Source organism: Scomber scombrus, chromosome 1, assembly GCF_963691925.1.
Source record: "Scomber scombrus chromosome 1, fScoSco1.1, whole genome shotgun sequence".
Classification (NCBI taxonomy): domain Eukaryota; kingdom Metazoa; phylum Chordata; class Actinopteri; order Scombriformes; family Scombridae; genus Scomber; species Scomber scombrus.
In genome coordinates, this window is record NC_084970.1 from 35,877,196 (window position 1) to 35,900,181 (window position 22,986).

The window sequence follows — 22,986 nt, forward strand, 5'->3', positions numbered from 1 at the left end:
TTATTTCAGTTGGTCAAATTTAAGTTAACATACAAAACTGTAAAATCTTGATTTATTTAATTTTTGTGTGTAATAAATGTATTCTTTCTATCTTGACTAAATTGAATTTGTGTTTTACTTGTCATCGTCCTTAACGGGCCTATATGTGAGATATTTATGTAGGTATTTAATTGATACTGAGCCTGTCTGTTAGAATATGTTGGACAAACAGAGAGAGTCTCAAACAACAACATCAGAATATAAAACAGGAACTTTCCTACATCTAAAAGCCCAATGAGAGAGACTGGGAGCGTCAAAATTAAAATGACACGTGAGTCAATAAGTGATAGAGACAGACAGAGAGTCAGGAGTCAGATAAACTGTTTAGTATCAGGTATGATATTGACTGACAGCTCCACAGGACAAACACTCATACTTTAACATTCAGATTTTTAAAAATATATTCTCATCTTGTTTGATCTGACCTGAGTTATTAATGTATGTAAGACTGTGCTCTCTCTGATTTCAGACACACTATGAATATGACCTTTTAATTTCCCATTTGAAAAGCTGTACTGTAGATTTGACACTTGTGCCCTCATGTGGTAGAAGGCTGAACTGCTCAGCATTGTATCACTATGACTTTCTTGCGTTCACTCTGTGCTGTTTGAATGGTGACGTGTTGCTGAAGTATTTATTCATACAACAGAAAGCCTTTAATCTTCTGTATATTTCAATAATATACTTTAGTGCCAAATTAACAGAGAATCTACTGATGTACATACAGATCATTTTTCATTTTATTTGCTTAGTGTTTTAAATGTGTCTGTAATACTTCTGCTGCCAACCCAATTCAGTGAAGATTAATGGGATTTCATTTGTGGAGGTCACAGGAAGTGTTTTTCAAGAAAGTGTGACTGTTACTGTGAATAATCCACTGAAAATACTGCAAAAAGAAATTGTTGAGATTGTGTCCTGTGGCTTGTCCATAGTAAGTAGGGGTGTTATTTTAGAATGACATGAAACTGATAAAGTCTTTTAAATGTCACTTTTTAATACAAATATCTCAAAAGCTGTGACGATGAAACAAAAAATAAAGAGATATTCTAGCATGTAAGAATAACCCTCCAAATACCTGTATACCACTCTGTGAATCATATTTTCTAATATTGTGTCTTAATTTTGCACAATTTAAATCTAAACATGTTCTGAGTCTGTAGTGTTGATTAATAAATGATAACTGGTGTTGACACTGTTGTCCCATAATGCAATGCACAATGGAAATAAAGGATCTACTGACAGCTGGTAAAGACTGATACCATTGTTGTCAGTAGTGCAGTGGCTTTGATCACAGCTTTAAAAACACAAAACTAAAATAATACATTTGTGGAATTAAACTTAATACTCAATATTTGTGAACTTATCAAATGTGAAATTGGCAATAGTGTCCTAAAGTTATAGTTTGGTGTATTTTATATTTCTACATGGTTTTATGCATTAATTATTTATTACTAAACATACTTGCAACATGATCTTTGTACGTACAGTATATTATCACTATCACTTATCATTATGAACATAACTATACTGTATGTCAACATGTAAAAAAAGAAGAAAAAAGAAACACTGACAAAGCTCAACTTCTTTTTATCTTGTTTAATTCATTGTGTCTGAAAACATGTAAGTCAGAAGTTCAACATGATCAACAGACCAGAAGATGCCACATTATTCCCACAGTTGGCTTGTTTAGACAATATTTAAACATGAGCTGAAGGATCAGTTACAACAACATAAAGACTTCTTATTCACTAACTTTCATCAAACACACATCAAAAGATCAAATGTTTTGCATGTTGCTATTAGAAATGAAACTGTAAAAATATAGAAATAAAGTTTCACATGGCCTTTGTACTTCATCATCACCATCATTATATTTTGCTGGTGTCATTATGTAATGTACGTAGTTGTAAAAAGTAAAATGAAAAAAATATAAAGAAACGATCATATTTTCAAAAGACAACAAACCAGTTTTCTGTCAAAAATAATGAAAAAAGTTAAAATGTTAAAGAATAAAACTAAGAAAGTAAAAATAAATGTAAAAATACATACATACATCATTACATAGCCTTTAAATTGTATACTGTAGGCCTTCATCATCATTATCACATGTCATTATATACTAAGTTGTGTTAAAAGATGAACATAACAAAATCTTTGTACTCATTAAAAAGTTAAATAAAAAAATTAACTAATAAAAAAAACAATGTTTTTAAAAGATAAAACAGTTTTCAGGTGTTTAACTTGACTTGTTCAACACATCATGTTTCACATGACCTTTGTACTTCATCATCATCATCTTCATTATATTTAGCGCATGTCTTTATGAACATACTTGAACTCATTAAAAAGTAAAATGATATAATGAAAAAAGAAACAATACAACAAAACAGTTTGCTGTCAAAAATAATGAAAAAAGTTAAAATATTAAAGAATAAAACTAAAAAGTAAAAATAAATGTAAAAAATGTAATTATATAGCCTTTAAATTGTATACTGAAGACCTTCATCATCATCATCATCATCAGCATAATTATCTTTAGCACATGTCATTATGTACTTAGTTGTGTTACCAGATGATAAAACAAAACATTTGTACTCATTAAAAAGTAAAAAAGAAACGATAATATTTTCAAAAACAACAAAACAGTTTTCTGTCAAAAATAATGAAAAAAGTTAAAATGTTAAAGAATAAAAAAAATATGTAAAAAGTAAATGTAAAAACTGTCATTAAATAGCCTTTAAATTGTATACTGTAGGCCATCATCAGCATCATTATCTTTGGCATGTATCATTATGTACTTGAATATAACGAAATGAATGAATGAATGTAAATAACAAAATCTGTACTCTTAAAAAGTAAAATGAAAAGAAAGAATAAATTAATACAGAAAAACAATAATAATGTTTTTAAAAGATAAAACTGGTGTTTAACTTGACTTGTTCAACAGATCATCATCTGTCAAAAATAATGAAAAAAAGTTCCACATTAAAACATGAAAGGATGTCTCAGTATGTGTTCATGAATCAAAAAGTAATTTATATCAACATGAACACATTTGAACTGATGACAATTAATTTACTCTGCAAGAAAACATGAATAACTTCTTCATTGTAGCATGTTATGATCTGTAAGAAATGTTAAAGAATAAAACTATAATGTAAATAATAATATGTGTAATGTAATAATGTAAATGTAAAAAGTAGTAAAACAGCATCTCATTACATGGCCTTTGAACTACATACTGTAGGCCTTCATCATCATCATTATCATCATCATCACATTTTTATTTAAAATAATGAAATAAACAAGAATAAATATGGTAAATATTTAAACGTGTGAGTAATTGTTTCTGTGCTTTCTTCTTTGTTTCATGTTCAACTTCTAAACAGCAGAACCAAAAGTCAATTGTATAAATATTTGTTATTCATTGACTGATAGTAACCATTAGAAAGTTAACTGTGAACAATGAATGAACCATGCTGACATCTTCATCATCATAATCATCATCATCTTCATCATCATCATCTTACACACTGGTTACACTTAGCCATAAATCAATATGAACAAAGATAACAAATAAACACTTTTCATATAATCAAAGAACAAAAAAAGCAAAAAAAACCCCAACAAAATATTAGAAATCATGACTCTTTTTTCTTGTGTTCTTTGTTGTCATCATCAGCATCATAATTGTGCTTACCAGTCATTATTCTCGTGAGCATATATTAAAACTGAAAATATGCATATATTGAAACACGAAAAACAAAACATTTCGTATGATCACAAAACAAAAAATTAAAATAAAAACATGATAAAACATCATCTCATTTTTTAAAATTGATTTCTGTTGTTCATCATCATTTTCTTCATTTATTAACATTATCAACATTACTATCATGGAGAATAGTTATTATGCACGAGAGAGAGAAACACTATCTGTTAAATAGAAAAAACCTTTTTTATTTTTTTTTAAGTTTAAAGTCTTAAATAACTGCTTCCAGCTTTTCAACTTCTAAGCAACTTGGTCAACTCATAATTTGTTGTTGTTCATCACAAATGAAGTCACAATATTCACTGTCAGCAGCTGGTTTAGTCTGTATTTGAGTTTGAACCACAAAGTCAATTACATTGAAAATAAAACACAAAAAACAAAACATGTGTTTTAGGTAACGTTAATATTTCAACCAAGTTGATATTTTTTAAACAGTATTGATTGATCTTGAATTTAAATGATTGAATTTGACTGATCTGATCTGTTGAAAGCTGAACGTGTTTAGTCACCATTTCCTTTTGTTCCTTTCCAAAGTGTTCAGTTTTGTTTAAATACGTTTTGAATATTTTCAAACAAAAACACTTTTGTTTAAAGACATTTTTACATAGTTCACTTTATGTTAAAGGCATCTTTTAACCCCTTCAGTGCTTGTTCCTTTGTGATTTTCCTCCAGGCCTCTGGAACATCAGCTGGCTCTGCATTATATTCTTGAGCAAATCTGTCATTGTATTGTACCAGTACATACTTCCAGTAGTCAGATGCCTCTGTGCTGGAATCTGGAAGAATGAGCCAGTCTGGATAGTACTTGATGTAGTCTTTGTAAGGATGAAACTCTCCATTTGTGTCTGAGTTTCTGAATCTACTTTCACTGTGCACAGAAGTTGTACACAGTGTTTCAACCAGCTTTTCTGTGCCTTCATACCTGTATCCACCAAGACCTTGTGGTCGATGAACAGCTGCATGATGCGTATCGTGGTCTTTTCCTCCAGCCTCACAGGGAACTTTACAAAATGTACATCGTTGTCCACAACCAAACACTCGCTTGAAAAGCTCATCCTGTGGTTTGATAGGAAGTTTGTTCAGAGTCTCAGTGACGTCTTCAGACTTTGAGAATTCCTCCTGAAGCTGTTTTTTCATGTCTTCTATTGACATTTTGAGGCTGATGATAAATGGATGACATGTGCTTTGGATTTGAAACAGGGTGGTTTTTTCATCCTCCTCTGAGATTGAGATGTCTTTAATTAAACACTTCCGCATGTTGCTGATGAGCTCTGTGATGCTTTCGTTGTTGTCTGGCAGTTGAACACCATCTGGTCCTTTTGTGGCCTGCTCTAATGCTGCTGTGATTTTATCAACTATGACTTGAAGGTTCTTGTTCTTCAATTTGCACAAAGTTTTGTCCTTCAGCATTTTTTTCTTGATGTGCTGAAATATCCAATCCTTAACATATATTTCATAATTACGAAGGTACTTGACAAAACTGTCAAAGTCATCCTTTTGCAGCAACTCTTCCTGAATGTTGTACTGGAAAGAGGAGCGGGAGCTGTACTCTGCTGAATGAGAACTTGTCAAAATTTCATCCACAATGTCTATTCCCAAAAATCTATTGATGTACTCTTCCACAGCAGGTTTGATGCAAAACTGGACCAAATCAGTTGATTTGTGCTGACAGTGATCTTTCTTGTTGGTTGATCTCAGTTTGTATGAATCAAAAAAATCAGACAAATACTGAGTCTTGTGCTTCTCCAGCTGAGTCCGAGGATCATTATCTGACAAGAATTTTTGGTGCATTTTGAGGAATTCCCTTGAGGCAATGCCACAAATGTGAAGTTTCAGGTCAATCTCAAACTTGATTTTGACATCCTTGCTGATATCTTTAAGGGACTCATCGATTTTGTCCAGAAGTTCCTTTGTGAGGGTCTCATGATAATCTTGTTCTGTCTTTACGATTTCAACCACAGAATGTCTGCAAGACTCAATGACTCCATCAGCTGTGGTTTGCAAATATATTTTTATGTCTTTTTTGCGGAACACATTAAAGGTTTTTGCATTTTTTACATGCTCATTCCCAGCTTGAAACCCATTCCTCCCTATTTCTGTTAAGTCTCCAATGTTCTGTAATTCCTCATTGACATTACGATTTAGGAAGTTTTTTCTCAAGTTAATGAGGATGTTTTCAGATATATTTTGTTCTTTCAGGCCACCCACATTTACAGTGACTTCAGTCCACATCTTTTCAAACTCCTCTGTCAGCTGTTCATCAGACAGTTTATAGTTTTTACAGTCACTCAGGAGTTTCATGACCTGCTGCTCAATCACACATCTGTATTTCTTATGAATGTCTTGAACCTCTTTTGAACTTTTTCTCATGTGAAGTGCACAATCCAGTTTGTTGTTCACTGAATATTTGATTTCCTTTGCAAGACTGCTGATGCTTTTGAAAAATTCAATCTTGTATTTTTTAATCAGATTTACATTTTGGCCTTTCTTTTTGTAGTAGTTAGTAAGTTTCTCCTTCATTTTTCTTTCTTCAGATGCAATTTTTTCTGATGCCTCTGATTTTTTTGATTTGACCAATGTGATCCAATCCAAAATATCAGATTCATTGTCACAATTTAAAATTTCCAACTCTGCTTGTGTTTGCCAGGAAATGATTTCTTTTCTGAACTCCCATTCCCATTCATTGAACTCTTTGCAAAGGTTGTCATAGGCCTGAGCCACAAGAGTGTTTCTGAAACTAAAGATGAAGTTCTCATATTTCACAGATTTCCAGAGACTTTTAATCCATTCTAGAAACTCTGGGATCTGTGAGACTTCATTGCTTCTGGTTGTTTTCACCAAAAGATTTCTCTTTATCTCTGCTACAGCTTCACTGTAACCTGTGTTCACTGGTGCCATCGGAGGGGTTCCATGCCACAGTCCTGGGATGTTCCAGTTGTTTTTGTCCATGTCATAGTCCAGCACATCTGTGAATGCTTTAATAGAAGGCTGCCTTTCCATTTCAGCAGCGATTTGTGTCATTTCATTGAGCTGGTCCAAGAGATGCTTTCTCTCTGTTAGGTTCTTTGCATGAGCTGAAACTCCAGAAACATTTTGATGCACAAAATGACAAATGGGCTTTTTACCAATTTCCTTCATTCTCAGGAAGGCATGAACTGCAATTTGCAGGACGTCTTTCATTTCTGTTGAGTTCTCCATGGCAACGTTTATAATGGTGACATCACTTAAACCAATGACAAAGGTTGCCAGCTGGTTGTCATGCTCATAACTGTCTTCTAGTTGTGACAAATGTGGAGACTTTAGACCCTCTGTGTCAATGAGAACTATAAAATCATAATTCAACTCGTGTTTCATATCTTCTCCAACTTTGAGGAAGAGCATATAAGCTCCTCTTGTGCATCTGCCGCTGCTGACAGGAAACTGCACACCAAACATGGTGTTGAGGAGTGTTGACTTCCCTGTACTTTGAACACCCAGCACAGTCAGTACTAACAGTCTGCTCTGTTCTCCAACCTTCTTGTGAAGCTCCATCAGCACATCTGTCACCCATCTCTCTGGGATGTTGGAAGCATCTCCATCCAAGAGCTCTAAAGGATATCCATCCAACAGCATTTCAGCAGCCAAACCAGGGAGACAAGATATTTCATCAGCAGTGTTTTTTGAGCCATTAATTGAGAACTCATAAATGAGTCCCATCTCTCTCATGTAATGCTCTACTCCTAAAGAGCTTTCCAGCAAAGCCTGATCTAACTCTGCAATGACTTGCACATCTTTCTCCATTCTTTCACAGTGCTCTTTCAGTTTATTACGCAGTAAAGATTGTTTAATTGCAGACTCTGAATGTGCATTCAGATTAAATTTCATCCACTTAAGAAAAAAACCTCTTCCTTCTTTGTCACATTTGGATAAGTTTACAATTAAACCTTTCATGGCTCTTGACAGCTTGTATTTGCTTTGCTCCTTCCTGATTTGTTGTTTTTCCTCCTGTAGCTGGGATTTATATTCTTCCAGTCCTATGTCACCAGCTTTGTTCAGTCTACATTCCTCCATGTCCAGTTGTGATAATCTTTTCCAGTTATCTCCCTGCAAAGGAAGTTGTTGTTTCTTGTATTCTGGTATACTCCGCACACCAATTCCTTTCACAATCTGCTCAGCTGCTTCCTTTTGCTCATCAGTTTTATTTTTGTCCACAGACAGACCAAGTTCAACGGCTTTGTCAAGCATATTTTCAATGATAACTGTGTTGACAACATTTGACAGTGATTTCTTAATGGAAACACAGAGTTTCTCTGAAAGTTCTGCAACATTTACCTGTGGGTCTTTAGTTCTCACACTGCTATTTGGTAGCTGTAACTCTGTCAGTGTTTTCTTAACAGACATCATGTCCTCTCTGGAGTCCTCCTTGCGATTAACAACCACAAAGAGTTTGGATTTCACATATTGAAGAGAAGTCAGAATCTTGTGCTCATTTTCTTCAACTTTGTCCAGGAACACAAAGGTAGCAGTTGACACTTGAAAAATAAATTTGAATTGTGCCAGTGACTCACAAATGTCTCCTCTCAAATTTGCAAACGCAACTGGTCCTGGAAATATGTCAAGATTTTCTCTGCCACAGGGAAGGAACCAGCAAACCTCGACTAAACCCTTTGCTATTTTCTTTGTGATTGTTCCTCCTTTCATATCTCTGTGTATGAAGATGTTGTGATTCTGTTGGCCACGACTGAGAACATGATTCAAAACCTGTGACTTGGAGAGACTGCAGTTTTTCAGCCTGACAAAGGTAAAGAATGGTATATCTGCTTGAACAATGCTACCTTCAACAAATCCTTTTGATTTAGATAAATCATGTGGACGCCACTCTTTGACGATGTCTCTCAGAGCCCACAGCATCAGAGTAGACTGACTGTTATTGCCATGAGGCAACAGCAGTGGGACAGAAAACTGGCACATTGACATCTTGAGGGCCATTTCCTGTTGCAAGAAGCTGTCAGCACAAAGAAAGAGTGCAACTATGAGGTCCAGAGGGTTAACCTTGTCTGCAGAGTCATCTGCAGTGTCCAGGTCAAAGTCGAACAGATCACTGTTTTCATCATCATCATTGTTTGATAATTGTGTACAGTTTCTGCATTCTGTGTTGATTTGAAAGAGTTTCCTGAGAAAGCACCATGGTATTTTCTCCAATGATTCAACAGTTTCATCATAAATACTGTTTTTGTTGATTTCCAAAAGGGACTGAAGAGTGAGCTTGTTGGGATAAAATTTCCCCAAACCAAGTCTGGAGAGAAAGTTCAAAAGGACTAGGAAAAAGGAAAAAAGTTCAATTGTAAATATGAACAGAAAAACCCTCTACCACTTTACATGTGATAATTATTTTCTATTTGTGTGCTGTTGACACACAACTCTATGGCATAAATAGTGTTGTTACTCTCATTAACTGCCTTTAGACTAAGTGATAAGTGAATAAATTAAATAGGTTAAGTTAAAGCATATTCATATTATTAATTCCTCTCTGTTATTTTTTCTTTAATGGGATTCTATCTTATTTTATTCCTACCTTTTGTCTGTGTAATAGTGGCTTTTAAAATGAATACTATTGTCTGCTGTTTGCACCATAAACTAAATTCCCATTAACCTGCATTTTACTGAAGCAGACATCTAAAACCTCAGATAATGAAACTAAACTATTTGCATGGCTAGATTTATTTATTTATATTTTATTTTTATTTTTTAGATACCACTAGAGGTGAATTGGAAAAGCAATTTAATGTGTTTTCAGTGTAGTATTGGCATTCATGGAAGACCTGATTCATATGCAACACATATTTGTATTATTAAATCTTTGATTGTAAACTTATAACATGGCACACTTGTGTTTCTGGAGGGTTTGTCTGGATCCTTGACAGTTTCTGGAATTGGCCCTTACAGCTACTAAATGATGGTATATAACATAGACAACAAAACAGTATGGTGTTGATTTCTACTGCTTATCTTAGGTATTTTAACTGTGTTAGTTACACAAGACACTGCTTCTTGATTCTTTGTGTGTACCAGGAATTACTCATAAATGTTGTGGGGACATAAATCTGTTTACTGTCACATTGTGGGGATTTGCCTCCATTTTAATCACAAAACTCACTACATAAATCATGACATTTTCAGGTGAAGACATGATGTAAGGTTCAGGTATGGTTAGGGTTAGGGCAAGGAAATTAATGTTAACTAGTGCAGTGCCTGTTCAAAATGTGCCTATGCAGTACGGGACGATTTCATAATACCTAGAGAGAACAGTGCCCTTTCCCTAAATGCCTCACATGGAGGCTATCACAAGATGTTACAATTTGGATGATTTTGGTTTCCATTGACTGTTGTTGTCATTTTGTACTCAACAAATTATACATTGTATATCAGTAAAGACTTTCAACCTGAATAATTAATTCATCAAGATCCAATGTGTGATTTAAGTGTTCCCTTCCTTTTTGGGGGGAATTTCTCGGAAACTGCTCTAAAGAGTGTAGAAGCACAAGATACGACACTTTGGTGCATTTTTTGACAACTGCCACTAGATGACACTGCAGTAGCAATGCCACCATTTTAGACTGAAAAGCCACAACATTTATTCATCAGATTCATTAAATTCATCACATCTTACATAGCCATAATCAGCAAATCGATAGAAAAATTCTCAAAATGAGTCATGAGTCAAAAACTGATGATTGCAAAACTAAATTAAGTGATTAGGCTTTTATAAATACCACAACCAAATTAATATTTCTTTTTCATATAACTTGAATTCTAAATTGACAATCAAGGAATTTTAAAATCACTAAGGGCATGACCTTTACGCTCAAGTCTGTGTTTTTCTGAATTTAGTTCAGATTTAACATCCATATCAACACCATCTTCACTTTAACCTTCTTCACTCTGAACTGATGCTGAAGAAAAATGTAGCTCACCTGCAGATTGTCCATCTTTAAATAATATAATGCACTCCTTAGAATCATCCTTCATGGACTCACAGCTGGGTAGAGGAGAAGTTGGTCTCTGCTTCCTCTGCTCTGGTCTTCAACAAAAACAGAACTTTGAGTGTAAATAATGATGGTGGGGTATTTTGTATTAAAGATCCTCATCTCACCGTTGAGCTTTTGTCTCGCTGTCATGTTTCCTAGACAGAGAGCTTTTGGAAGAAGTGTTTCCCTCCTTTTTCTTCATACACGGATTCATAGCGCAGCCAACACCTTCACACAAACAAAACATGCTGTCAGAACTGCAGAGATTTCATATTAAATATTCTCAGCCACATATATTTGTAAATACATAATGAAACAAGCAACTTCCCATTTTACATTTACAGGCTGACCGGCAGAATTTTAAAAAGGAACGAAGCCCATTGATGGCAAAGGAACCTACTTCAGGGCAGGTCCTCCAGTCAGACAGTTATAGAGCTTAAAATTATAGATATCAAATTTAATTCATATCTGCACTCTAAAATCAGTTTTTATTTAAAGAACATCAGCAAACAGACAAAATAACACAAATAGAATAACAGCTCAGGTAACAACACAATTCAAAGACATTGATTCAAACAGCATGTATATGGGGTTTCAGCAATAGCAGCATTCATAGCAACACTGCTTTCCTAAAATTTTCTGGCGAGGCCTGAAACAACCTTCGTAATAACTGACAAAATAAACATCATATGTATTCACTCTAAAAAATACTATTATTAACATAAATGCACATTCTTGCTAGAAATGTTATAAAAACACATTGTAATGGAGAATCTCTTAAGATATTGCATTTTCCACTGATAATTAAAGGAATATGAAGGGAAACAACAGCATTTTAGAATTGGAGGGTTTTATGATAAACACGTTTTTTCTTGTTTTATATTTGTTTTTTCAACTGTGTAGTGAGCTACTGTATGAAACAACAACAAAAACATGTGTTGTTTTTATTTTAATGAATGTTTGGATATCAGTTGGCCAAAAATGTGTTTACATTTCCAAAGAGTCCAAAGTTTTGAAGTCTAATTTGTTCATTTCTCCCTCATAGTTCACTTCCTGATCTTTCCACACAGGTGAGGCATGTGTGGGTGGAGGTGAACAGTCCTCTACAGATCCAAATCTCTCTACAGCTTCATAAAAGGATTCATATTTACGATACTATGGCAACCTTAAAACAAATGGTTTCAACAAATCTATTTTTTTTATTTATTTTTTTTTATTTATCCTTTATTTAACCAGGTGAAGTCCCATTGAGATATTAAAATCTCTTTTACAAAGAGCCCTGGGGCAACATTTTTGTATATTTGTAACTGTACTCTGCTCATATATTTTGTTTCACTTGGAAATACATCACATTATGATAGCTCATTTCACAGTGCCATTTAAGACCCAAAGGTTTACAAATTCTAATTTTAATATTCAGATTTGGTGACTCCTTGTCAGAGTCAGCCCTAGACCTTTGGGGGCTCTAATTAAAATGTTGACTGTTGTGCATTTTGAGGGAGTTGTAGGGACATTTAGTTATCTCTTTAGGTTTAACTAAAACACATAACTTACCAGCATCGTCAGCTTCTTGGGTGAGATGACCACATTCTGTACCAGAAGTAGAGGTAGTTGATGGACCTGCAGTGAAATGAAGAAATGAATTATACAATGACTTAATGTTTAAAAAGCAGAAAGCTTTTTATTTTACACCCCTTTTATAATAATTTTATAATAATGTGCTGTGTTTTCTGGCACCTGTGATGCTTTCGTACTCATAGTCCTTTAGTGCAGAGGCAAAAATGGTTCTATTTCTGCCTAAATTTGTATTCTTTGTTAAATGTTAAACACCAATCAATACCAATGTGAACATCACAGTGCCATGAATACTGATAGATAAATAATGTATAGATAATGGTCTTTTTTGTAGACCCTCAGTTTAGCCAGTCTCTTAACAAGCCTTTGTAGCTCCTGTCTCTTTAAGGCCCTTCTCCCAGTGAGCCCACTGTGTTAACAATTTTTTCCTCACCAAATTAGCAGAGTTTTGTTAGTAGCACTACAAATCAGTCAAAATAACAGGATATTAGAGCATATTTGGAGCTCTTTGTTAAGCAGATCAGTTATAATGCAGGGAAAAATAGTATAAACAGCAACAGCCCCAATTATGATAATGTTTGATAAAGAGTTGCAGACGACTGAAGCAACAATGAAAAAGACTAAACGTGGCAGATTGGAAGAGATTGAAAAAGAGCTACAGACTGCTGAACAGGTCTATCGAAATTCACTACTCCAATCAGATTACAACACAATTCTTAAATTAAAGTACGAATATAACTCCATTCTGGGAGAACAAATAGGCAACTTACTATTAAAACTTAAACGGAAGCACTTTGAGCTTGGTGATAAGCCACAGAAGCTACTGGCAAGACAGTTAAAAGGAGAACAAGCAAAACGAGCTATTTACAAAATAAAATCTAAATCTGGAAATATGCTTACAGACTTAAAGGACATCAATGAATGTTTTAAAGAATTCTACTCAGAAATTTACACTTCCAAATCAACAGCTACACAGGAAGATTTTGACCAGTTCTTTGATTCGCTGGACTTTCCAGAACTGGACGCAGCATTCAGGGAGAGTTTGGATTTGGATTTCTCACTTTCTGAGTTACAGGATGCCATCAGAGCATTCCCCACTGGCAAAGCGGCAGGCCCAGATGGGTTTGGGCCAGAGTTTTACAAAGCTTTTATAGGGGACCTTGCACCCTCTCTGTTGAGAATGATCCGAGATACGTTTAAAAACAAACAGCTTCCATCCTCTCTCAGTGAAGCAAATATTTGTGTTTTACAAAAAAAGGACAAGGATGGAACAGACCCGGGTAGCTACAGGCCTATTGCCCTACTAAATTACGATTTGAAAATAATTACAAAAGTTCTAGCAAACCGGCTTGGAAAAAATGTAGCAAGTATCATTCATCCTGACCAAACAGGGTTTATTCCGGGCAGGTACTCCTTCTGTAATGTCCGCAAAATTCTTAATATCATATATGCAGATTATGGCAAAAATGACAGAGCAGCTATATTGTCCTTAGACGCTCGTAAGGCATTTGATATGATAGAATGGCCCTATCTATTTGCGACACTTAAGAAATTTGGATTCGGCGACACTTTCATAGCGTGGGTCAAAATATTATATAGCAACCCCAAATCCTACATTCTAACGAATGGGGATAGATCTGGTCCGTTCACCCTGCAACGCGGCGTCCGCCAGGGGGACCCATTGTCCCCCCTGCTGTTCAATATAGCGCTGGAGCCGCTGGCTATTGGTATTAGAGGACATCCATACATTAAAGGTATTAGGTCAGGTAGTATTGAGACCCGTGTGACTCTGTATGCGGATGACCTCCTTGTCTGTTTAGCTGATCCAGTGGTCTCCATCCCTGTCTTACTAGAATATATAAATGCCTTCGGGAGCATCTCCGGCTATACCATAAACTGGGGGAAGAGTGAGTTCATGCCCTTAACGGACCAACTCCCTGATGACTTTCTGACAAAATTGCCTTTTAGAGTAATGAAGGAGTGTTTCACAGAATCTATAGAAAAACTTAAAACAAATATTGAGTCTTGGAGAATATTGCCTCTATCTATGATCGGCCGAGTAAATGCAATCAAAATGGTGAGCCTACCCAGGTTTCTATACCTTTTCCAGAATTTGCCTATATACTTAAATGCATCTTTTTTTAAGAAGCTTGACTCTATCATATTGCCCTTTGTGTGGGGTTACAAATCACACAGGATATCCAAGGCTCACCTTCAAAAATCTTCCAAAAACGGTGGTCTTGGACTGCCTGTTTTTAGACACTACTACTGGGCAGCCAACTCCAGGGCTCTCACCTACTGGAAGGGTGGAAGCGTCATAGCCGAGGAGAACCCTTTGTGGCTACAGTTGGAAGCTGCTACGGTCCACATGTCATCACTTCCTGCCCTTTTGCTTTCTGACCCCGCCCCAGTAGTCAAATCAATTAATCGTAACTTCATCGTGAAGAACTCCTTGCGTATCCTAAAGCAAATAAAAGCGGCTTGCCAGGTTCCCAGTGCTTCCATACATTCACCCATATGTCAAAATCATTCATTCTTGCCTGCCCGGCTGGACGGGGTGTTTGCTGTCTGGAGAGACAAGGGTATTAAAACATTTTCAGATCTGTACATTAACAGCCAATTGGCATCATTTGCTCAGCTAAGCAACAAATTTAATCTTCCAAATTCTCACTTTTTTCGCTACCTCCAAGTCAGACACTATGTCAAGGTGAATTGGCCACATTTCGATTCTATCCCCACCACTCATCCTTTCCTTGAGACCCTCCGGCTCCCTCCAGACTCCAAACAGTTAATATCAAAATTTGTGGGTTCTTTTACCAAGTCAGTTTCCTCTGATTTTATTAGGGAAGCCTGGTCCAAAGACTTGAACTCTGAAATATCAGCAGAACTTTGGGAGGAGGCACTGTCTCGTGTCCATTGTTGTTCTATTAACTCACGTTACAGGTTAATTCAGTACAAGGTGCTGCACAGATTGCATTATTCCAAAACAAAGCTAAATCGTATTTTTCCATCTGTGTCCCCTGTATGTGATAAGTGTAATATTGCTGAGGGCTCACTAGCGCATCTTTTCTGGTTCTGTCCTAAGTTGCACAATTTTTGGTCAGCTATATTTGAACATTTGTCAAAAGCCTACTCCAGAGCCATTCAGCCTAACCATGAGCTGGCCATTCTTGGATGCTCGGCTGAGACTTCTGATCTTCTGCATGACACTCAGGTCGCTCTGCACCTAGGGATGGTGGTGGCCAAGAAACTTATTCTCTTAACTTGGAAGTCTACCACTCCTCCCACCTTCGCTCATTGGCTCAGCGAGATGTTATCGGTTATTCAAATGGAAAGACTGCGCCTGCACAAACCCAATGAACAGAACAGATTCGAGAGAATTTGGGGACCCTTCCTGACCCAATGTCAGGTGTGATACCTGACTTAAACTTTCACATGGTACTTGCTTTACTTTAACAACTGCAACTATGTTTTTCCTTCTGTGAGTCTATTTATGTAAAAGGTAAATTTACAAATGTCTGGCAGCCCCTTTTTTCTTTTTCTTTTCTTCTGTTTTCTTTTATGTGTGACTGTTCCTTTACTGTGTTATGTGTTGTACAGTTTTGTAAAGTTAAAAACTGTAAATAAAGTATTAAAAAAGCACTCACATTACTGTAATTGAGTAGCTATTTTGTGTACTTGTACTTTTTGGAGTATTTTACAAAATCAATAATTTTCCGTAAGTATGATTTAGATTACCGTAAAAAACGGATCTAGATATGGTTACAGGTCTGTAAAAGGCAGTCCACTATAACTATAACTATATAACTATAAAGATGTGAGCATCGGCACTTATGAACACTGTCCTGTAAACAGCGGTGTCAAGCATGCATTGCGTGTTCCAGCTGTGGCTGCAGGATACTGATGACTTGTTACTGCTGTACATTGTGCAGAGATATAAAAAGAAAACCATTAAACCAGCCTTTTAGAATCGTAGCTGCAATTTTTGTGCACAGCGACAGCCCTGAGTTTTTTGGACTCAAGTGAGCATACAGCTACACACTGTATCAAATATGTAAATATACAGTGTTCCAGTGTGCATTCAAATAAACCAGTTTTTAATAGAAAAGCATTTTTCCCACATGAGACCCCCAAAGTAGACTGCGACTTATACACCCGTGCGACTTATCTACCGTTTTTTACGGTAAGTAGTTACATTTGTACGGTCATCCATTACTGAGTAAATTATTTATTTGTGCTTTAAAATGATCAATGGATATTGCCAGCTAGAAAAAACCTGTCTTAGACCAGACACCAATCAAATCACATCAAAAATCATATCAAAATGTCATTACAAAACAAAGCACTGCAAAAACAGCTTGCACCCATGGAGGACTGAGCCCTAACCCTGCTGAGAAAGAGGAGAAAAGCAGCGAGACAGCAACTACAAAAGACAGCAAAATACAGTACAGACTGTCTTTATTGATGTTATCTACAAAATTGATGTGCACTTGTTTAATTTCAGCTCAGTGTGAGTTTCTTCTGCATTTGCTGTAATTTATAGTCGCGCTACTCTCCTCTGCTCTCCAGGTACAGGAAGCTGACACTGTTGTGTTAGGAGCTTTGGTAGAGGTCAATAAAAAGTTCTTATTGTTTCACAGTACTTGTGTTTTATAGCACAAGTAAAGAGCCTTATGGTTCACTGGTGGCAAGGCTGAGCCCTCCATGTGTGCTGCACACAGAGAGACACTGTAAGTGCATTAAAAGACTAAAAGGCCAAGAGGAGTAATTTAATTTAATCCACCCAAAGGAGGTGGCGTGGTGTTGTCATGGGGCACCAACTATTTATTTATTTATAGAATGTGAAATGACCTATACTGGGATAGGAGATTTTGGTCTTATCACCTAGTCCTAGCCTTATCACTAAAGGAGGCAGTGAAATAGCTAAAGATTTAACACACCTCTCTTCACCTCCTTTTTCATTGCATGAAATGTACGTGCAATGCAACCTTGTGGAGTAACTAAGTAGCTTTTACGTTGAGTACTTTTTTAATGAACTACTTTTTATTTTTACTTGAGGCATTTTTTTTTTTACAATTGTTTACGTACTTTGACTTGAGTACAATTTCAGTCAAGTAACAGTACTTCTAACTGACTAGGATGTTTCTGTAGTCTGTAAACCTCAGCCTGATGGCAACTGAGTTTGAGAGGATAACACGGGTACTCCTGCCTAAAGGAACTGCCCTCGTCCTCCCCCTTCTTTTGTTCCCTCCTTTTGACCTCATTCATGTTGTGTGCATCCTGTAAGTGATTTTACCTTATTTAACATCAGTGTTGGGTGTAACATGTTACAATGTAATGTGTTACTGTAATCACATTACATTTATCTGTAACGCAGTAATGTAACACGTTACAGTGTCTACAGTCAGTATTCACATTACAGTTACTAAACAAATAAATATGTCGTTACTTGTGTTACATAAGTTCCTCAATTATTATGTATAAACTGGGAAGATAAAAAAATGGTCAATGGAGCTTTTCATGCACACTGATGTAAGAAGCTAATGCTCTGATGTGGTTTACTACAGATTTTCTCAAGATACAGGCATTGAAAAATGGTTTACATACCTTTATCATATTGCCTCTTCTCTTCTTCAAGCCTCTTCTTTTGTATTTTTTTGTCAGACATTGCAAGAGTCTCTGACTGACCCTGTGACAAAGACAAACTAACTGTGATCTCCACCTGTGTTGTTAGGAACTTCTGTATCCTGCAGCAGAGGTAAGGTTCGTCTAGTATGCTGTTGACTGAGGGTCTCTTTGTGGCATCACAATTCAACAGCTGTGCCAAGAGGGAACGCAGTTCTTGGGAGTAGTGATCAGACACGGGAGGGTATGATTCATGGATGATCTTCTGTTCTATGCCCATTTTACTGCCAGCCTCAAACTGAGAGGAAACATATGTAGTTCACAGTCATAACAACTACAGAAAAAATACATTAAATCTACACGAATTAGTAAACAGCTCAAACACAGAATACTTACTGCAGGCTTAAGAGTGCACATTTCATTCAGGACACAGCCCAGAGCCCAAATATCACTGAAAGTCAGAGGAGAGAGCCGACAAACAGGCTGAAATCAGTTCTGAGGATGGCTTTACATGTATTCAATAACAGTCACCTCAAGCTGGGGAAAAGGACTTTATAATATGTAATGATGAGAGCATCCACACTTATGAACTATAACATCCTATAAACAGTGGTGTCAAGCACGCGACGTGCACTCCAGCTGTGTCCACAGCTATTGAAAATAGACTATTGATGACCCATTAATGCTGTATGCTGAACGGAAAAATGATTGTGTGTTGATCAGAAGTATTTCAGTCACTAGTTGCTGTGATGTTTCAGTATTTACAGACCAAACTGATGTTGAAGCGCGATGTGCAAAAGCGTGACTTGGGTGCAGTAGTCTATTTACGCACAGCGACAGCTCTGATGAAGAGTTTTTTGGGACTCAAGTGAGCATACAGCTACTCACTGTATTAAATATGTAAATTCAAATTCAATGTAAATTGTTCTTTAATAATATTTGACTTTATTTCTTATTCAACAATAAAGTCCTAAACTTATTTTCGTTGCTGTAACAACTTTTTTGGAATAGGTTATGTGCATTCTTAACATTGTTTTCGAAGAAATCAATACTACAGCAGCTTATTACTTTGGTTTGCTCAGTGAAGAGGATACATTATACTTTGACATCTCCCAGAAGTCACCACTTAATCCTGAATGATTTACAGTTAGTTCAGTGGGGAGAGAACTTGTCCACAGCATTACTTCACAAATGAGACAAAAAACGTGGCGTTAAAGAGTATCATGTTATTACCTTTTGTTGTTGTATGGTTTGTGCTCCCAGATCTCTGGTGGTAGGTAAAGTGGTGTTCCTATGCATGTTGATGCCAGTTCTTCAGTGCTGGAAATACGATGAGAATAGAAAGTAGACTGTATTATGATTTACTATTTCCATTTTGCTATTGACTCGATAGAGATCTGCAGATCCATTCAGATGACATTTACAAACCTGTTCAGCACCTTTGAAAGTCCAAAGTCCCCAAGCTGTATAGTCCCATCTTTTGTCAAAAATATGTTCTATGTAGACATAATAAAAGAGATGTGATGTCATTTTCATGAAGCTATAAAATACACATAAAAATGCATCATCACTGAGGCAAGATCATGTGGTGCATGTAGCAATACCTGTGGTTTTAGGTCCCTGTGGATGATGTTTCTATCATGGATGTGTTTTAGTGCCAGACAAATCTGCACAAACCAGTCCCGGATCTAAGAAAGGCAGAGGAATGTAAAGACACACTTAAAGTATCAACGTATCATTTGTAATTCTACTGATTGAAACAGCCTAGAAATAATATGGGAACATTAAAAATAGTCTAAATGTATGTTAAAGGCATATACAGCAAAGTGAAAGTAGATGAATTGTATCCACATGTTGAACAGTTTCACCCTAAAGATTAACAGGCAGATCCTAAACATTAATTATTAACTTCAATAGTTAGTATCTTACTTGCTCTTCTGAAAAAAGTTCTCCTCTCTGAGATTTGATCTTCTTGGAGAGGTCTCCACCTTCACAGTAGTCCATCACTATATACAGACAGTTCTTCTCTGAAAGATTTTATAAAGCATAAGGAACATACAGGCAAATATCTGTGTATCAGGATATCTTTGCAGTCAATGACCTCTGTGATTCTTTGAGGTTACAGCTAAGATGTTGGATCATTTCTACCTTCAAAAGATTCCTTATACTGGACAATGTTGGGATGACTCATGTTGGAAAGGACTTCAACTTCTTTTTGAGATTTCTGCCTATTTTCAGTTGAAATCTGTCAAAGTTAGAGAGGCAGACAATGTAAAAGAAGAAGGCAGTAAAGAAGAGCTCAAATGAACACTGCAATAGTGGAAGGTTATGCGCATATGGTGCTTACTGTGCCATGTATCTTCTTGATGACATATTGGTGTCCATCCTCTTTGGATTTTACAAGGATGGCTGTTCCAAATCCACCTTTCCCAATTTGATTTACCTGTTCGTACTTCTCCATTTTAAACCCAAGTCTGCCACCTCATGTTGGCTCTGCAGAGACAAAGGCCCTGTTTATACCTGGCATTAACATGGGTCTCGGGTTATCCGATCACAGGTGGACAGCCAAGACAAATTGCTGTTCACACCTGTTTCTATTATGCATCTTGAGTAGTCTCAAAAGTTGACCACTTGTGTCCAGATTATTACTTATATTACTGCCTACATCACTTCTACGATAGGGTCAAACGGCCCTGCTCACCAATCTCTTACAGCAGTTTATGAAACAGTCATGAAAAGTTTATCTATTGACTTGTGTAAATTTTCCATTTTTTTGATGTCACTCAGCATAATTTTCAAACTAATGCATTTCAATGAGAAGTACATTTTGTGCCTGGAAAAATCCTGTCCATGGACAGAAATCAACAGGTTTGTCGACTATTTACCGAACTGCCATTGCGCTCATTTAGCATGTCAGTCAGACAAGCATCAGATTTTTTTTTTTTTTTTTTGTGCAGCTAAAGAACTAAAAGCTAATAAAAATGTTTCAAGAATAAATATACATGTATGGGCTATTGCAACTGTTCAGATTTGTGTTCCTTTCCATTTTTTAAACTGTTTTCATGCTTTTAACAACAACCACCACATCCTGCATTGATGATGTATTTACCAGTCACGTTCTTGCCAAGGAGCCATCAGAATGCATTAGTGTTTATACAACAAAAGATCAATCAATCAATCAATCAGTCTTTATTTATATAAGCGCCAAATCACAACAAAAGTCATTTTGAACAGAGCAGGTCTAGATTGTACTCTTTTTTTAAAGAATTTTGTTGGCATAGACGCCTTTATTTATCAGTATACTGACAGGAAACATGGGAGAGAGGTGGGGGGGGGGGGGGGGGGGTACTTTTTTGTAAAGTACATCATGGTACTTTTTACAGAAAAAGAAATTAAACCTTCAAAGAAAAGAACATGGTCCCTTCGTCAAACATGGTGGAGGTTGACAGATGTATTGGGGTTACTTTGCTGCTTCTGGCAATGGATGCCTTGACTGTGTGAATGTATGTGACAAGTGTGCATCTCGCAATCTGATGACTACTAAAGAATTTTGGGGTGCAATGTAGTGCCCAGTGTTAGAAAGCAGCCTCTCTACCTGAGATCAGAGGGTCTTCCAGCAGGACAGTGATCCAAAACACTGGAGATATCTGAAATGGCCAACAATAGCACTGTTTCCACTGCAGGAACTTTGGGGTAATTTTAAGGGACTGGGGCCATCGGTGTGTGTCTCCATAGCAGGAACCTCCCCCGAAGGACAATCTCCTGGAACTTTTACGGGGGCTAAGCGAATCCCTTCCTCGGGGGGTAGGTACTCCGTTCAGCCCAGAAAAACTCCTGGGTGGGGCTTGAAGTTTTAGTTTAGTTGAAGGTACTATAGGTCATTTTATAGAGTGAGGTCAAGTGTCAAAAAATGGTCGCACTAAAATGAACAGCTACTATGGGGACTAACATCATCATCTGAATACAACTAGGCTAAATTAATCCGCAAGAGTATTAGCTTTCCAGCATACCCAAATGCTGGCAACCACAGCTGCCAGTATTTTACTGGAATTTTACAAGGAAAATTGACAGTATTGAAATAATGGTCAATTCAAAGAAAATCTTTTGATGATTAGTTGATGAAAATCCACAATGAACAGCACTATGTTTCTCTGAAAATGTGTTTTTGTTAATTCAATAATTTAAATGTAATGACATTAAATGTAAGAATCGGTTCATAAAAGCAGAAGAATTTGAATGTAATATTTTTGTCTTTAAAGGGTTAAACAATATCTCCTTCATTTTCTCTATGCCAATACAATGCAGAATTACATTTTGTATATGGTGCTCAAAGGTGCATCACTACAATTCCAGGTGTCCTCAAAACTCACTGTCACTGATATTATAGGTACTATACTGAAAAAGGCCAAATCCCCTCCTTCAATCATGACAACATTCTACAGAGGGACAATAGAAAGCATCCTGACCCACTGCATTACTGTCTGGTATGGCAACTGCTCTGCGGCAGACAAGAAAACCCTGCAAAGAGTATTTAGAGAGAAGATCATTGGCGCCCCACTCCCAGCCCTAGCAGACATTTAGAAAGACCCATGTGTCAGAAAGGCTTCAAACATCATGCTGGGCCCCTCTCACCTGTCCCACCACCTCTTCGTACTCCTGCCCTCTGGTAGGAGGCTACGAAGCATCAGGGCCAGAACCTCCAGACCATATAATAGTTTCTTTCCTCAGGCCATTGGGGCAATGAACTCCCTCCACAAGCTGCCCCTCATTCCTCTAATCAGGGATTAAAATTAGATGATAACTGAATGCTAAATGCACATGCACTTTACAACTTCAACTAAATCAAGCACTAAAATATTTATCCCACACATTCTTAACCTAGGCTGCTCTTGTATTTTTAAAATCATGTTCAAATGTTGTGTTTTTTAAATGTGTTTAAATGTCTCTTTTATTTAGTTCTCTTCTTTT

At 36.5% G+C, this 22,986-nt stretch overlaps 2 protein-coding genes across 2 annotated transcripts; both read right to left on the bottom strand.

Moving 5' to 3' along the window:
• Positions 1-4,390: 4,390 nt before the first annotated feature.
• On the bottom strand, positions 4,391-12,576 carry LOC133997203 (interferon-induced very large GTPase 1-like). The gene is made up of 5 exons (XM_062436806.1): positions 12,573-12,576; positions 12,373-12,438; positions 10,944-11,046; positions 10,765-10,871; positions 4,391-9,108 (listed from the first exon to the last, which is right to left on the bottom strand). The coding sequence occupies exons 1-5, from the start codon at positions 12,574-12,576 to the stop codon at positions 4,421-4,423; spliced, it is 4,968 nt and encodes a 1,655-aa protein (XP_062292790.1). The 3' UTR covers positions 4,391-4,420.
• A 5,416-nt stretch (positions 12,577-17,992) lies between these two features.
• Positions 17,993-20,479, bottom strand: LOC133997299 (serine/threonine-protein kinase Nek1-like). The gene is made up of 8 exons (XM_062436904.1): positions 20,366-20,479; positions 20,167-20,263; positions 19,948-20,045; positions 19,623-19,706; positions 19,447-19,514; positions 19,252-19,338; positions 18,415-18,469; positions 17,993-18,316 (listed from the first exon to the last, which is right to left on the bottom strand). The coding sequence occupies exons 1-8, from the start codon at positions 20,477-20,479 to the stop codon at positions 17,993-17,995; spliced, it is 927 nt and encodes a 308-aa protein (XP_062292888.1).
• Between the last annotated feature and the right edge of the window lie 2,507 nt (positions 20,480-22,986).